The sequence below is a fragment of the Mobula hypostoma genome, chromosome 15, assembly GCF_963921235.1.
Source record: "Mobula hypostoma chromosome 15, sMobHyp1.1, whole genome shotgun sequence".
In the NCBI taxonomy this organism is placed as follows: Eukaryota; Metazoa; Chordata; class Chondrichthyes; order Myliobatiformes; family Myliobatidae; genus Mobula; species Mobula hypostoma.
Window position 1 is genome coordinate 76,539,452 of NC_086111.1, and position 16,926 is coordinate 76,556,377.

Below are 16,926 nucleotides of genomic sequence, written 5' to 3' on the forward strand. Positions count from 1 at the left end.
ACTTAGATCACTTTGTAGAGATCTGTTTTCACTTTGATACGAAAGTCTTTTTCTGTTGATCAGTGTCAAAAAAAGCCAAATTAAATCCACTATGATTCAATGTTGTAAAACACGAAAACTTGCAAGTGGGGCGGGGGGGGGGGCGGTGAATACCTTTTATAGCCACTGTACTTCATCCTGCTACTTACTGGTATATCTGAGTGTGTGTTGGTCTCTTGAGTGTACGCACACTATTCCCGCTACAGCTCCTGTGTACACGTTTCTGCCGTTTGCACACACATCCCAGCACCGTCATTTGCGTTCTGCTGATTGTACCCACCCCTCTAAATATCGTTGCCGTGCCCTGTTTCCTGTGGTATTAACATAACCCCCAACAGTGTCCCCTCCGTATTGGCATTTGGGGTGCACACAGATTTCCAACACTGCACTGGTTCTGTGTTCTTTATACAGACCTCCCAAAACAATACCCTGCGTACAGCTCCCGCGTATGTACGCAGCTCGCCACCCTAGCGCAGTGTTCTGTGTGCTTTCGACTTGTTACATCGTCTTCTTTTGTCAGGATGACTGTTTAGTCAAAGAGTACAGCCTCTATTATGTACTCTCCAGACACCAGTAGACGGGGGGCTGTGTTGGAAGGTGCGTTAACGCACCAGACATTACACACAGGGACAGCGCTGGGAGAAGTGTGCACACACCGGACACTTCTTCACCCAGAGGGTTGTGGATCGGTGGAATGCTCTGCCTCAGAAGGTAGTGGAGGCCAATTCTCTAGATGCTTTCAAGAAAGAGTTAGACAGAGCTCTCAAAGATAGCGGAGTCAAGGGATATGGGGAGAAGGCAGGAACGGGGTACTGATTGTGGATGATCAGCCACGATCACAGTGAATGGCTGTGCTGGCTCGAAGGGCCGAATGGCCTACTCCTGCACCTATTGTCTGTTGTCGGTTGTCTATAGAGGGGGCGGTGTTGGAAAGTGCGTTAACTCAGCAGACATTACACATAGGGATGGTATTGCGAGGTGGTCGCTTTTCCCCGACTTACCGGCGTTTTCTCTCCACCTCTCTCTCTCTCTCTCTCAGAATATCTTTGTCTCGGAGAAACTCCATGAAGAGTCTAGATATCCCTCAACTTCTACCAAAGAGTCATAAGCCAAAGATCCTCCAGAATTTGATTTATTGTACAGGTGGGATCGGCAGATACATGGATCTTATAGGGTGTTGGGGTAGACGGCGAGACACGAGGGGGGCGTGCATTGGAAATATATTACTGAAATAGGCTGTGTGCTGGAAACCGCAGCCCTGTGGGTAGATTGTACCACACTGAAGGAGCTTAGACCTCTTTGTGTGTATGTGTGTGTGTGTGTGGGGGGGGGGGGGGTGGAATGTATGCCTGACGAAATGCCCTGAGGAGGGTGATTGATACCGCGTTACCTGGGGAGGAATGAATCGTTCGGAACTTCATCCCAGGGTATAGTTCACACCGGATCGGTCCCTACTGCGGATGTAAATCTTAGCTACTGTTCTCACGGTGGGTAGTGGATCAAACAGAGCCCAGTGTGGAGGCGGATGAAACAGTTTCTCCCAGCGAGGGCATTATTCCTCACCCGCCGCTACAGTGAGGGAGATGGATCGTTGGTGCCACTGAGGGGATCTGTCCACACTGCGGGAGGAAGATGGAACGACTGGTCCCTGGAGTGAAGCCTACAGATACGGCGGAGAATGTGAGAAGCTGTAGCCGGGACTAGAGAGACTGGCTTGTACCCAGCTCAGCGGGTGGCTTTAGTAATGAACTGCAGAACTGAGATAACTGAATTTTTCACCGCACTCTTCACCTGCTCCCTGAACATTGACTGAGTCGCGGCGTAAATAAATGTGTTCGTGCAGCAGTTGAAAGTTCTCAGCAAAAATGCTACTCTTTGAAAGACGATTTCAGACTGATTCTGATCAGTTCCTGTGATCTGGTAATAGACGAATTCTGTAACATACGGCAGCCACAGGAGGATGAAGCTGCCGGAGAGCGTGAAGAGTAAAACCACAGACCTCCTCCTGCTCTCCAGCTCCGGGTCAGTGCGGTTCTCCCCCTTGTTCTCCGCCCTCAGCCCCTTCCGGACCCGATTGGCCACTAAAATATGCCGGGCTGTCAGAGTGTTGAGCAGCAGAATTACACCGAAAGGAAGGAACGGAGATAAAATTGTATCAAACCAGTCAAATGCCACCCAACCGGGGTCAGTGTAATAATTGTCTATCAGAGGACAGCCCCAGGGTATATTGCCGATGATCACTACGGGTTCCACAGTGAAATAGCGAGGAATATTTTTCAGACAGAGCAGAACGCCGGTTGTTGTCAGAACCACAGCCGCACTTTTCCCGGTGCAATATGTTGTTTTCAGCTTCCGGCAGCAAATGGCGACAAACCGATCTAGGGTGAAAGTGACGGTGAACCAGACGGAACAGTCTGCGGCTATGAACGTCAGCCCATCGTTCACACTGCACACAGGGGTGATGTGTAGGAAACTTACTGGGAAGTAATAATAATTGATCCGATGCAGAATCACCATGGAGACAATGGTCAGTAGATCGGCCGCTGCCATGGCCACCAGGTAGCGTGTGGTGCAGACGGAGAGGCCGCACTTTCCCCGGGTCAGGATCACAATCGCCAGTAAATTCACTGGAAAAAGAAAAAGAACAGACACTGGATCTATTATTGAGCACATTATCCGGGTTGGAACATGGACTCGGTTTTCAACCTAGCACAGTATCAGCAGTATTGAAGCCGGTACGTGACTGCGAATCTGATAATGTCAGAGCGGACCAGACTGTACTCTGCCTGCTTGCTTCCGCGGAGAAGGGGTAAGGCGTTCGGACTGAAAAGCAGCTGGGAGGATGGAGTAACCAATTGCCGTCCGCTACAAAGGGCCATTTCAATAAATAACTTTGCTTACACTTGCTAATGGCAACTACTGCATAAACATAACAGTGAGCAACAATGCTCTTGAAACTCAACATCTGGTGGGGGGTGGGGGAGGATTCACAGGAAAGACAGGGAGAACATGGTATCAGGCAGCAGAATAGCTCTGTTGATAGATTAATTCCACGGTAAAGTCGATTCGATAATAAACGCCAGGAAATCGGTGGACACTGGAGCAGATGGGAAGTGGAATCCGGTTGTGCCGAACTCCACAGTGAGACGTATTTCTCAGACCAGCTGCTCATCAGTAATTCAGAAACAGGAACCGTCAGAATGTAAACCCCTTCCAGCCTGTCCCGTTAGTGCTACAACTCTCGGCAAGATACAAAGAAGTCTGGTGGGATTCTGATGAATTTCATGCTGCCGAATAAAAGTTTTCCTTTTCCGTTGCCTGAAAGTTAGATAATGCAGCGTCAACGTAGGATATTTACCAGAGAAGATCTTTTGATTGCTTGTCAGTCGGCAGGCCTGTGACATGATTAAGTAAAACGTCCGAGCAATTAACTCAGGGAGTTGCAAACCTGAATGGCTGTGCTCTCTTACCGGGAACTCCTGTGACGGCAATAATCATGTACAACATTTTCTCCGCTATGCGATACCTGCCCAGCATTTTCCCTGCCCAGTGCCGTGCTATTGCATCGTGGGCTACTAGCAATCCCTCGGAACGAAATGCTGAGGCAGAATATTCTCGGGGTTTTTAAACAATTTCCACAGGGACAGTAAGATCTCAACACGGTTAAAAATAGAGATTTGAAAAATGAAAACCAATTGCATTAGTCAACTGAAAGCCCTACTGTGACAGCTTGTGATTATTTGGTTGAATTAACTGAGAATCTGCAAAGAATGGAAATTATGACTCGACTGAGGATGCAAATTGAGATCGGCATTTTTCCGGCAAAAGGGACATTATTTCAAACACCTTCAGACCCGTTCGCCTCCTCATACTGTAGTGTATGTAACTAAGTTCTACGTACTTCAATCAACAACATTATCCCAAACTGCAGTATCACTCGCAGAGCTTCCTCCTGTCGAGTTTGAAGGTAGTCTGCGCGACCTTTGTTCAAAAATCGAGAAATTAGTTCAACAGATCGTATGAGTTTAAAATGACGCTCAACTGATTGCAACCACCTCCCATATTCCCGGCATCCCAGTAACGATCCCCAACGTTTTCACTTGAAATATGCCAAACCTTGTCCGTGGCTCTCTCACAGATGAAGATATTCCAACTGATACCTTATCAAGACCCGTTTGGATCAGATGTGAATATATTCTAAATGAAGGCTCAGATTTTATCACGTCTGCTGGTATATCATCCCAGAAATTATAACACCATAAAAGCATAGGAGAAAATTTAGGCCATTTGGTCCATCGAGTGCTCTACTATTCATCATGGTGGTCCAATTTTCCTCTCAGCCCCAGTCCCCTGTATCCCCTCATCCCCGACCAATCAAGAATCTATCAACCTCTGCGTTAAATATTCTTTGCCTGTAGAAAATGAGTATAGAGAGCTTGGTAGGAAGTTGAAAAGCAGGACCTCGAGGGTGGTAATCTCAGGATTGCTACCTGTGCTAGGTGCCAGTGAGGGTAGGAATAGGATGCTCTGGAGGAGGAACAAGTGGCTGAGGAACTGGTGTAGGGGGCAGGGTTTCAGATTTCAGGATCATTGGGACCTCTTCTGGGGCAGGTGGGACCTGTACAAAAGAGACGGGTTACACCTGAACTACAAGGGGACCAATATCCTTGCAGGGAGGTTTGTTAGTGCTATTGGGGAGGGTTTAAAATAGATTTGCAGGGGGATGGGAACCAGAGTGCCAGAGCAGATAGTGGAGCGGGAGTGAAAATAAATGATGTTAAAAGTTCATGCAAAGTCACAAATTGAAGGGTTGTGTTTGGTGGTAATAATCTCCTGAGGTGTGTCTATTTCAATGCTAGGAGTATTGTGGGGAAGGCAGACGAGTTGAGGGTGTAGATTGACACGTAGAATTATGACGTTATAGCCATTAGTGAAACTTGCCTACATGAGGGGCAGGACTGGCAGCTTAATGTTCCAGGGTTCCAATGTTTCGGACGTGATAGAGGCAGAGGAATGAAGGGTTTTGGGGAGGGGGGTGGCATTGCTAGTCAGGGAAAATGTTACAGCAGTACTCAGGCAGGACAGATTAGAGGGCTTGTCTACCGAGGCCATATGGGTGGAGCTGAGAGACAGGAAAGGTATGGCCACATTAGTGGGGTTGTATTATAGACCACCCAATAGTCAGCAAGAACGAGAGGAGCAAATCTGCAGAGAGATAGCAGGCAACTGCAGGAATCATAAAGTTGTGATAGTAGGGGATTTTAATTTTCCACATATTGATTGGGATTCCCATACTGTTAAAGGTCTTGACGGGTTAGAGTTTGTAAAATGTGTTCAGGAAAGTTTTCTAGATCAGTATATAGAGGTACCAACTATTGAGGATGCAATATTAGACCTCCCATTAGGAAATGAGTTAGGACAGGTGACGGAAGTGTGTGCAGGGGAGCACTTTGGTTCCAGTGATCATAACACCATTAGTTTCAACTTGATCATGGACAAGGATAGATCTGGTCCTAGGGTTGAGGTTCTGAAGGCCAAATTTGAAGAAATGAGAAAGGATCTAAAAAGCGTGGATTGGGACAGGTTGTTCTCTGGCAAGGATGTGATCGGTAAGTGGGAGGCCTTCAAAGGAGAACTTTTGAAAGTGCAGAGTTTGTATGTTCCTGTCAGGATTAAAGGCAAAGTGAATAAGAATAAGGAACCTTGGTTCTCAAGGGATATTGGAACTCTGATAAAGAAGAAGAGAGAGATGTATGGCATGTATAGGAAAGAGGGAGCAAATAAAGTGATTGAGGAGTAAAAAAAGTGCAAAAATACTTAAGAAAGAAATCAGGAGGGCTAAAAGAAGACATGAGGTTGCTTTGGAAGTCAAGGTGAAGGGTAATGCAAAGAGCTTCTACAGTATATTAAGAACAAAAGGATAGTAAGGGATAAAACTGGTCCTCTTGAAGATCAGAGTGGTCGACTATGTATGGAACCAAAAGAAATGGGGGAGATATTAAATGGTTTTTTGCGTCTGTATTTACTAAGGAAACTGGCATGGAGCCTATAGAAATAAGGCAAATAAGTAGTGAGGTCGTGGAACCTATACAGATTGAAGAGGAGGAGGTGCTTGATACCTTGAGGCAAATCAGAGTAGATAAATCCCCAGGACCTGACAGGGTATTCCCTCGAACCCTGAAGGAAACTAGTGCTGAAATTGCAGGGGCCCTGGCAGAAATATTTAAAATATCGGTATCTGTGGGTGAGGTGCCGGAGGATTGGAGGATAGCTCATGTTGTTCCGTTGTTTAAAAAAGGATCTAAAAGTAATCCGGGAAATTATAGGCCAGTAAGTTTAACGTCGGTAGTAGGTAAGTTATTGGAGGGAGTACTAAGAGATAGGATCTACAAGTATTTGGATAGACAGGGACTTATTAGGGAGAGCCAACATGGCTTTGTGCGTGGTAGGTCATGTTTGACCAATCTATTGGAGTTTTTCGAGGAGGTTACCAGGAAAGTGGATGAAGGGAAGGCAGTGGATATTGTGTACATGGACTTCAGTAAGGCCTTTGACAAGGTCCCGCATGGGAGGTTAGTTAGGAAGATTCAGTGGCTAGCTATACATGGAGAGGTAGTAAATTGGATTAGACATTGGCTCAATGGAAGAAGCCAGAGAGTGGTGGTAGAGAATTGCTTCTCCGCGTGGAGGCCTGTGACTAGTGGTGTGCCACAGGGATCAATGCTGGGTCCATTGTTATTTGTCATCTATATCAATGATCTGGATGATAATGTGGTAAATTGGAAAAGCAAATTTACTGATGATACAAAGATTGTAGGTGTAGTGGACAGTGAGGAAGGTTTTCAAAGATCGCAGATGTCATGGTCCGGTCCATGAAGTCCACGTTCGGGTTCACGGTCCGGTCTGTGGACTCCGGGTCTTCTGGCTGTCCCTTGTTTCAGTTGGGCTTAATCATAGGCACCTGATGCTTGTCTTGGGGCTGGGAACATAAGTGGCCCTGGGTTCGAGTGTGGGTGCTGGTTCGTCTTGTCAGTATCCTGTCCTTGCATCAGTTCTGCATTATCTTTCTGGCACATTCGAGTGTGTGCTGGTGTTTGATGTGCACGCACACTATTTCCACGTCCATCCCCGTGTGCCCGTTTCTGCCATTTTCTCACATATCCCAACTCCATCACCTGTGCACTGTTAATTGTACAGACCCCTCTGAACACTGTGTCACGCACTGCTTTCTGTGTTGGAGTAAAAAAGGGAATTTCACTGAAACCTACCCGGGGCCAACGACGCTTTCGAGCCGGAGCCTCCTTTGAACCAAAGCCTGACACTCCTACTCTGACCATTGGCCCACTCCCAACGATGGCCACACTGCCTCTCCCTTCTGTACTTCTAAACAAGCGTCTCCAGTCTCGTTTCTCTGGGCTGCACCAGCCGCTCGCTGAATGGGCCGCGGAATAAACCCGAACGCCCTCGAAGTTCTCCTTTTATATATATGCATTTGTGTGTGTGTGAGAGTGAGTGAGTGAGTGTGTGTGTGTGTGTGTGTGTGTGTGTGTGTGTGTGTGTGAGTGTGTGAGTGTGTGTGTGAGTATGTGTGTGTGTGTGTGTGTGAGTGTGTGTGTGTGTGTGTGTGTGTGTGTGTGTCTATCTATACTATGATATATAATCACCAGAGTATTCTTGTCTCTGAGAAACCACATGACGAGTCTAGATATCCTCTAACTTTCTCCAAAGAGTCGTAAGCTGAAGATCCTCCAGCCATGTGTCTATTGTATAGATCCGGCAGAGTTATGGGATCGACAGATATGTGGTTTTATGGGGTGTATGGTTATAGGTCTGTGCATTGATGTATTTGGAAATATATTGGTGAAACAGGATGTGTGGCTGGAAACTTCAGCAATGTGGGTAGATTATACCAGCTGTGCCGTACTGAAGGAGATTGGACTTCGTAGGGCGGCGGAAATGTATGGCAGATGGAACGCCGGCAGGAGGGTGATTGGTACCGCGTGTCCGGGGGAGGAATGAAAGAACATATGGTCCCTCGTAGGAACTTGATCTGGGCTATTAATCCCAGGATATAGCTTACATCAGATCGATCTCTCCTGCGGAGGACGATCAGAAATACGGATCCCAGCGTGAAGGATACAGTAGAACAGGTCCCCAGTGGAGGTAGATGATACCAATGATCCCAAGATGGATACACCGGACATATCTCCACAACGGAGGTGGATCCGAATTATGCTCCCAGGGCGCATTTTACACAAATCTAGTACTCAGTTTTCAGGGTGGTTGGTTCCATTGTTCCCAATTATATCACACCGGTCTCTCCCAGGAAGGTGAATTGCAGCTACTGTTCACACGGTGGATATTAGATCAGCCACTGGTGTCTGTGCAGGTGGACGAAGCAGTTTGCTCCAGTGAGGGCATTATTCCTCACTCGTCGCGACGGTGGAGGGAAACTGGATCGTTGGTCTCACTGAGGAGATGTTTTCCTGACGTGACCACGCTAGGGAGGGAGATGGAATGATTAGTCCCGGGAGTGACACCTAGAGAGAAGACGGTGAAAGTGAGAAGCTGTAGCTCGGATTGGAGAGACTGGCTTGTAGTCAGCTCAAGGCGCGGCTTTATTAACGAACTGCAGAACTGAGATAACTGGATATTTCACAGCGCTCCTCGAAGGTAGATGAGTCACGGCGTAAATAAATGCGTTCGCGAGCTGCTGAACGGCCTCAGAAAACAATCCCATGTGCTGAAATACCTTTCAGTGTCATTCTGATCTGTTCTTGTCATCTGATAACAGACCGATTCTCCAACATGCGTCAGCCACGGGAGAGAGTGAACAGTAAAAACACAGACCCCCTGCTGCTCTCTATCTCCGAGTCAGTGCGATGCGACTCTGCCCCTGCTACAAGATCTCAGCCCCTTAAGGACCCGACTAGCTACTAAAATATGCTTCACTGTCAGCGCATTGGGCCGCAGAATTGCATCGAAAGGAAAGAACGGAATTAAAATTGTAACAAAGTGGCCAAATCCCACCCACCCATGATCAATGTAATACTGTCCGCAGTGGGCGGCCCCATGGTAGATTGTCGATTATTACTACGGGTTTAACGGTGTAATAGCTGAGATTATTTTTTCAGACGGAGCATAAGGCCAGTTGTTGTTAGAACCACAGCCGCAGTCTCCCCGCTGCAATATTTTTGTTTTCAGCTTCTGGCGACAAATGGCGAGAACGCGATCAAAGCTGAAAGTGACGGTGAAGCAGACAGAACAGTCTGTGGCTGTGAACGTCAGTACTCACTGGAAAGTAATAATAATTGATCCAGTGCAAAACCACCATGGAGATGATGGCCAGCAGATCGTCCGCTGCCATGGCCCCGAGGTAGACAGATGAATGGATAGATACTGTATTAATCCCAGCGGAAATTACAGTGTCACAGTAGCATGACAAGCGCACAGATGTCCAAATCTACAAATATTAGAAGAAAAGTTAGAAATAATTTTAAAATAGCTACCCCAAACATTCTAACAGGAGGGGCCATTACTTCCCCGGCTATAGGTTGACTCATTATAGAACCTAATGGCAGAGGGTAAGAATGACCTCATATAACGCTCTTTGGAGTAGGGCAGTTAGTCCATTGCTAAAAGCACCCCTCTATTCAGCCAAGGTGGCATGCAGAGGGCAAGCAGCATTGTCCAGAATTTCCAGGATTTTACGTAGGGTCCTTTATTCTACCACAACCTCCAGTGTGTCCGGTTCGACTCCTGTAACGGAGCCAACGTTTCTAATCAGTTTGTTGAACCTGTTGGCATCACTCGTGTTGATGCCATTGCCCCAGCCACACCACCGTATAGAAGACTGTGCCGGCGCGGTAGACCGCTAGAACACGTGGAGAAGCCTGCATACGCCAAAGACCTCAGTCTCCTCAGGAAGTAGAGGGAACTCTGACCGTTCTTGTATACAGCCCCTGTGTAGGTGTTCCACAAGTCCATCATCCAGGTGCACCCCCAGGTACTTGTAGCTCCTCACCACATCGACATCCTCACCATCAATAGTAACAGGGAACAGTTCAGGCCTAGTCTTCCTAAAGTCCATCACCAACTCTTTTGTCTCACTCATGTTGAACTGCAGGTAATTCAGTTTACACCATTTGACAAAGTCCTCCACCAGGGCCCTGTCGTCCCTTTATACATCCAACTACCTGTATTGCTGAGTCATCAGAGAATTTCTGTAAATGACGTGACTCAATGTCGTACTTAAAGTCCGAGGTATACAGAGTAAACAGGAAGGGAGCCAATACAGTCCCCTGTGGGGCCCCAGTGCTGCTTATAGCCATGTCTGACACACAGCTCTGAAGTCGCACAAACCGTAATATGCCAGTCACGTAGTCCATTATCCAGGATGCAATGGAAGTGCCAACCTGCATTGAATGGAATTTTCATCCAGCAATGAGGGCTGTATGGTATTGAATGTACTTGGGAAATCAAAAAACACGATCCTCACAGTGCTGTTCGGCTTATCAAAATTCCTGACGAAGGGTTCCGGCCCGAAACATCGACCGATCTTTTCCACGGATGCTGCCCGACCTGCTGAGTTCCTCCAGCGTGTTGTGAATGTTGCTTATCAAAATGGGGGTAGGTTCTGTGCGGCAGGTAGATCGCAGCATCGGCCAAGGTGCTCCTGGTGGACAAACTGCACGGAATCGAGGGCTGATCTGACCGGGGGTCGGATGCAAGCCAGGACCATCCCCTCTCCAGGGTCTTCATGATGTGTGAGGTCAGGGCCACTGGACGGTAGTCATTTAAGCCTTTTGTTTGGCCTTCTTGGGTACTGGGATCACACATGATGTTTTCGGCGCAGTCGGCACTCTTTTCAGGCCGAGACTCATATTGAAAATGCAAACTCTACACAGCTGCTCAGCACATTCCTTCAGTACCCTGGGGTTCACATTATCCGGTCCCAACCGCTTGCCGTGTCGGAGTTTCCCCAGATCCCTTCTCACCCGCTCGGCGGTGCAGGAGAGTCCATGACGACAGGGGAGTTGCTGGAAGGTGGGCGCTGAGGGTGGTGAAGAAAGGTAACGAGTGGCGCAGAGAGAGAGTCCGCATGTTCTCCGGGACAGGATCACGATCGCCAGTACATTTACCGGGAAAAGGAAAAGGACAGATACCGGACCTATGACTGAACACTTTGGCCGGGTTGGAACATGGTCTCGTTTTCCACCTAATTCAAGAGTGTTGAAGCCGGTCTGCGGCTACAAGCCTACTATTGTCGGACGGACCAAACTGTGCCCAGCCTGCTTGCTTCCCCGGAGAAGGGTTAAGGCGTCGGACTGGCAAGCAGCGAGAAGGAAACTAGTGCCGTCCGCTACAATGGACGAAATGGTCATTTCGAATAAATAACTCCGGTTACACTCGCTTAATGGAAACTGTTGGATAAACGTAACTGTAACCAGCAGCGTTTAAAAGTGCTCTTGGAAGTCAGCATCTGATGGGGAGGAAGGATACAGAGGAAAGATTAGTGACAACGTGATAGCCGACAGCAGAGTAGCTCCGTTGATAGATTAATTCCACGGCAGATTCAGTTCTGTAACACGCGCCGGTAAATCCGTGGCATCGGAGTAGATAATGGGAACCAACTGCTGACCGATAGGCAATGGAATCCGGCTGTGACAAACTCACAGTGAAACGTGTCAGGTCTCATTCTCATCAGTAATTCACTCAGAAACAGTAAACGTCGCAATGTGAATCACTTTCAGTTACACATTCACGGAGACTAGCCTGTCCCGTGCACTGCTACAACTCCAGCCAAAACGCAAGGAAGTCTAGCGGGTTCTGCTGAATTTCACGTTGGACAATAAAAGGTTTCCTTTTCCGTTGACTAAAAATTGGACAATGCATGGTCATTGTAGGATATTTACCAGAGAAATTCTTTTGATTATGTCAACAAACAGTGTCAGAAAGTGTTTTGATTGACAGTTACCTGTGATATCTGTGATGTCCAAGCGGTTAGCTCAGGGAGTTACTAACATGGCTGTGCTTCCTTACCACGAACCCCTAGGACGGCAATCGTCACGTACAATATTTCCTCCGCACTGTAATACCTGACCAGCATTTTCCCTGCTCAGTGAGGTGTCTCCGTGTGCTACTGGTAATCCCTCGGAACAAAATGCTGAGGCAGAATATTCTCGGGGTTTTTAACAATTTTCACAGGGACAGTAAGATTTCAACACCGTTAAAAATAGAGATTTGAAAAATATTCACAAACCGATTGCATTAGTCAAGTGAAATCCCTACGGCAATGGCTTCTGCTTATTTCATCGAAATAGCTGAGAACCTGGAAAGGATGGAAATGATGACGGTACATTAAGGAGGCCAAGCGGAGTGACGATGGCGCTAAACGGCGACTCGTTCGCTTGCATCTTCGGAAACAGCTCGATTTCCGTCTTATAACATCTTTATTTTACTCTTTCAGGGTTCTTTTGAAGACCGGACCTGGAGTTACACGTTGACTACGGTTCTTTGCGGGAATGGGACCTGCTCTCGGGGTTTCATAGCCGGCTTTTGTTCTTCTGCGCGGCTCGGATTGGAAGCCTAGGCTTTCGGGGATCTGGAGACCGGCGGATCGAGGGTCGGTGTCACGACAGGAGACCGTGTGTCGTTGGGGGAGTCGGAATATATGCGGTTGTGTGCCAAGTTATTTTGGGTACAGAGCTCGAAAAAAGCGACATGGCGGACTTTTAACATCGTAAACCAGCGAGTTGTTTTTCATGTCTCCCCGCTCGCTGGGTAAACGGAGACATCTCTTTCTCCCTTATTAGGGAGAGAGAGAACCTGTGGTATGTCGAATACCGGGTGGAACATAGAAACATAGAAACATAGAAAACCTACAGCACAACGGGCCGAGGGGCCTGTACAAACCTGTGCCGAATATGTCCCTATCTTAGAACTACCTAGGCTTACCCATAGCCCTCTATTTTTCTGAGCTTCATGTATCAATCTAGGAGTCTCTTAAAAGACCCTATCGTTTCCGCCTCCACCACCATCGCCGGCAGCCCATTCCACGCACTCACCAAACCCTGCGTAAAAAACTTACCCCTGACATCTCCTCTGTACCTGCTTCCAAGCACCTTAAAACTATGCCCTCTCGTGCTAGCCATTTCAACCCTGGGAAAAAGCCTCTGACTATCCATACGATCAATGCCTCTCATTATCTTGTACACCTCTATCAGGTCACATCTCATCCTCCGTCGCTCCAAGGAGAAAAGGCCAAGTTCACTCAACCTATTCTCATAAGGCATGCTCCCCAATCTAGGCAACATCCTTGTAAATCTCCTCTGCACCCTTTCTATAGTTTCCACGTCCTTCCTGTAGTGAAGCGACCAGAATTGAGCACAGTACTCCAAGTGGGATCTGACCAGGGCCCTGTATAGCTGCAACATTACCTCTTGGCTCTTAAACTCAATCCCACGATTGATGAAGGCCAATGAACCGTATGCCTTCTTAACCACAGAGTCAACCTGCACAGCAGCTTTGAGTGTCCTATGGACTCGGACCCCAAGATCCCTCTAATCCTCGACACTGCCAAGAGTCTTACCATTAATGCTATATTCTGCCATCATATTTGACCTACCAAAATGAACCACCTCACACTTATCTGTGTTGAACTCCATCTGCCACTTCTCAGCCCAGTTTTGCATCCTATCAATATCCCACTGTAACCTCTGACAGCCCTCCACACTATCCACAACAGCTCCAACCTCTGTGTCATCAGCAGATTTACTAACCTATCCTTCCACTTCCTCATCCAGGTCATTTATAAATATCACAAAGAGTAGAGGTCCCACAACATAAAAGCAAAGTCTTTGGGGTAACTGCAAGTCTGTGTCTTGACTGTTGCTTTGCTCACGCTTGAGTTCTCGGTGGCGGGTGCCGCTGCTTTTTTTGCCGTTGGGGGGAGAGGGGATTGCTGCTTGTTGCCGTTTACGCGTGGCAGGGGGAGCTGGGGGGGGATTCTGGGGTTCTAACATCTGACTGTCGTTCATTCTTTGGGGCTATTTTCGTGGATGGTTGCGAAGAAAAAGCATTTCAGGATATATATTGTATACATTTCTCTGACACTAAACGGTACCGTTGAAACCTTTGAAACTTTTACTGAGATCAGCAAACTTCCTGCAAAAGAGGTATTATTCAAACACCTTCAGAGCCGTCCGCCTCCTCATACTGTATGTGACCATTTCAATGTGTTTCAATCAGCAACATAATCCAAACTGCAGTATCACTTGTAGGGCTTCCTCCTGTCGAGTTTAAAGTTGGTCTGTGCGACCTTTTGTTCAGAGGTCGAGTAATTAGTTCAACAGATCGTATGGATTTAAAATGGCAGCTTCACTCAAATTCTCCACTCATTGCGATTGCGGCTCATCTAACTGCAACCTCCCCCCGTACTCTCGGCATCCCAGTAATCATCCCACCTTTTTTTACATGAAATATGCCAAACTCTTTTTTACTGGGCCAAAGCAAAAATTCTGCCTTCATAACCGTTAAGTAGGAACTATGCTCGGAGAGAAAAAAGAACGTCGTTGCCTTACATTTGTATAACGCCGACAAAGGACATATGAACCGACCCTCCTTGTGCCTTGAGCCTTGTGGCTCAGAAGGGTAGGGAAAGGAAGAGGATGGCAGCAGTGATCGGGGACTCTATAGTTAGGGGGTCAGACAGGCGACTCTGTGGACGCAGGAAAGAAACGCCGATGGTAATTTGCCTCGCAGGTGCCAGGGTCCGGGATGTTTCTGATCGAGTCCACGATATCCTGCAGTGGGAAGGTGAACAGCCAGAGGTCGTGGTACATATTGCTACCAACGACATAGGTGGGAAAAGGGAGGAGGTCCTGAAAACAGACTACATACATGGAGTTAAGAAGGAAGTTGAGAAAGAAGACCACAAGGATAGTAATCTCGGGATTCCTGCCTGTGCCACGCGACAGTGAGTATAGGAATAGAGTGAGGTGGAGGATAAATGCGTGGCTGAGGGATTGGAGCAGGAGGCAGGGATTCAGATTTCTGGATCATTGGGACCTCTTTTGGGACCAGCGTGACCTGTACAAAAAAGACGTGTTGCACTTGAATCCGAAGGGTCCAATATCCTGGCAGGGAGATTTGCTGAGGATATTGGGGAAAGTTTAAACTAGAATTGCTGGGGGGGGGGGCGGTGGGAACCGAACTGAAGTGACGGAGGACAGGGAGGTTGGCTCACAAATAGAGAAAGCTTGGAGACAGTGCGCTAGGGAGGATAGGCAGGTGAGAGAGAAGGGACGCGCTCAGACCGATGGTTTGAGATGTGTCTATTTTACGCAAGACGCTTCATGAACAAAGCGGATGAGCTTAGAGCGTGGATCAATACTTAGAGCTCTGATGTTGTGGCCAATACAGAGACTTGGATGGCTCAGGGGTAGGAATGGTTACTTAGAGTGCCAGGCTTTAGGTGTTTCAGAAAGGACAGGGAGGGAGGCAAAAGAGGTGGGGGCATGGCACTGTTGATTCCAGAAAGAGTCACGGCTGCAAAAAAGGAGGAAGTCAGGAAGGGATTATCTATCGAGTCTCCGTGGGTAGAAGTTAGAAACAGGAAGGGATCAATAACTCTACTGGGTGTTTTTTTATAGACCACCCAATTGTAAGGGGGTCATCGAGGAGCAGATAGAGAGACAGATTCTGGAAAGGTTTAATAATAACAGGGTTGTCGTGGTGGGAGATTTTAATTTCCCAAATATTGATTGGCATATTGACTGGAAAGGGATACTATTACAGCTACAGAAAGGGTGGGTAATGTAGCAGGATCCTCTTTTGAGTCAGTATGGGTGGAAGTCAGGAACAGGAAGGGAGCAGTTACTCTATTGGGAGTATTCTATAGGCCCCCTGGTAGCAGCAGAGATACAGAGGAGCAGATTGGGAGGCAGATTTTGTAAAGGTGCAAAAATAACAGGGTTGTTATCATGGGTGACTTTAACTTCTCTAATATTGATTGGCACCTGATTAGTTCCAAGGGTTTAGACAGGGCAGAGTTTGTTAAGTGTGTCCAGGACGGATTCCTTTCACAGTATGTTGACAGGGTGACTAGGGGGAATGCCACACTAGATCTAGTATTAGATAATGAACCGGGTCAGGTCACAGATCTCTCAATGGGTGAGCATCTGGGGGACAGTGACCACCGCTCCCTGGCCTTTAACATTATCGTGGAAAAGGACAGAGGCAGAGAGGACAGGAAAATTTTTAATTGGGGAAAGGCAAATTATGAGGCTTTCAGGCTAGAACTTGCGGGTGTGGATTGGGATGATGTTTTTGCAGGGAAATGTCCAATGGACATGTGGTCTGTGTTTAGGGATCTTTTGCAGGATGTTAGGGATAAATTTGTCCCAGTGAGGAGGATAAAGAATGGTAGGGTGAAGAAACCATTGGTGACAAGTGAGGTGGAAAATCTAGTCAGGTGGAAGAAGGCAGCATACATGAGGTTTAGGAAGCAAGGATCAGATGGGTCTTCTGAGGAATGTAGGGTAGCAAGAAAGGAACTTCAGAAGGGGCTGAGGAGAGCAAGAAGGGGGCATGAGAAGGCCTTGGTGAGTAGGGTAAAGGAAAACCCCAAGGCATTCTTCAATTATGTGAAGAAAAAAAGGTTGACAGGAGTGAAGAGAGGACCGGTTAGCGATAAAGGTGGGAAGATGTGCCTGGAGGCTGTGGAAGTGAGCAAGGTCCTCAATGAATACTTCTCTTTGGTATTCACCAATGAGAGGGAATTTGATGATGGTGAGGACAATATGAGTGAGGTTGATGTTCTGGAGCATGCTGATATTAAGGGAGAGGAGGACAGATAAATCCCCGGGGCCTGACAGAATATTCCCC

General features: G+C 47.4%; 1 protein-coding gene across 1 annotated transcript; it reads right to left on the reverse strand.

Moving 5' to 3' along the window:
• Positions 1 to 1,764: 1,764 nt before the first annotated feature.
• Positions 1,765 to 9,113, reverse strand: LOC134357028 (probable G-protein coupled receptor 139). Its single transcript, XM_063068337.1, has 3 exons — positions 9,074 to 9,113; positions 3,510 to 3,638; positions 1,765 to 2,666 (listed from the first exon to the last, which is right to left on the reverse strand). Exons 1-3 carry the CDS (start codon positions 9,111 to 9,113, stop codon positions 1,765 to 1,767), a joined length of 1,071 nt encoding a protein of 356 aa, XP_062924407.1.
• Positions 9,114 to 16,926: the final 7,813 nt, after the last annotated feature.

Coding starts and splice junctions, on each gene's coding strand:
- LOC134357028 (XM_063068337.1), bottom strand. CDS start 9,113: ATGGGGCCGCCCACTGCGGACAGTATTACATTGATCATGG. Junction 3,639..9,073: donor CAGTATTACATTGATCATGG/GTGGGTGGGATT, acceptor ATTCTGCCTCAG/CATTTCGTTCCGAGGGATTG. Junction 2,667..3,509: donor TGCCGTCACAGGAGTTCCCG/GTAAGAGAGCAC, acceptor TTCTTTTTCCAG/TGAATTTACTGGCGATTGTG.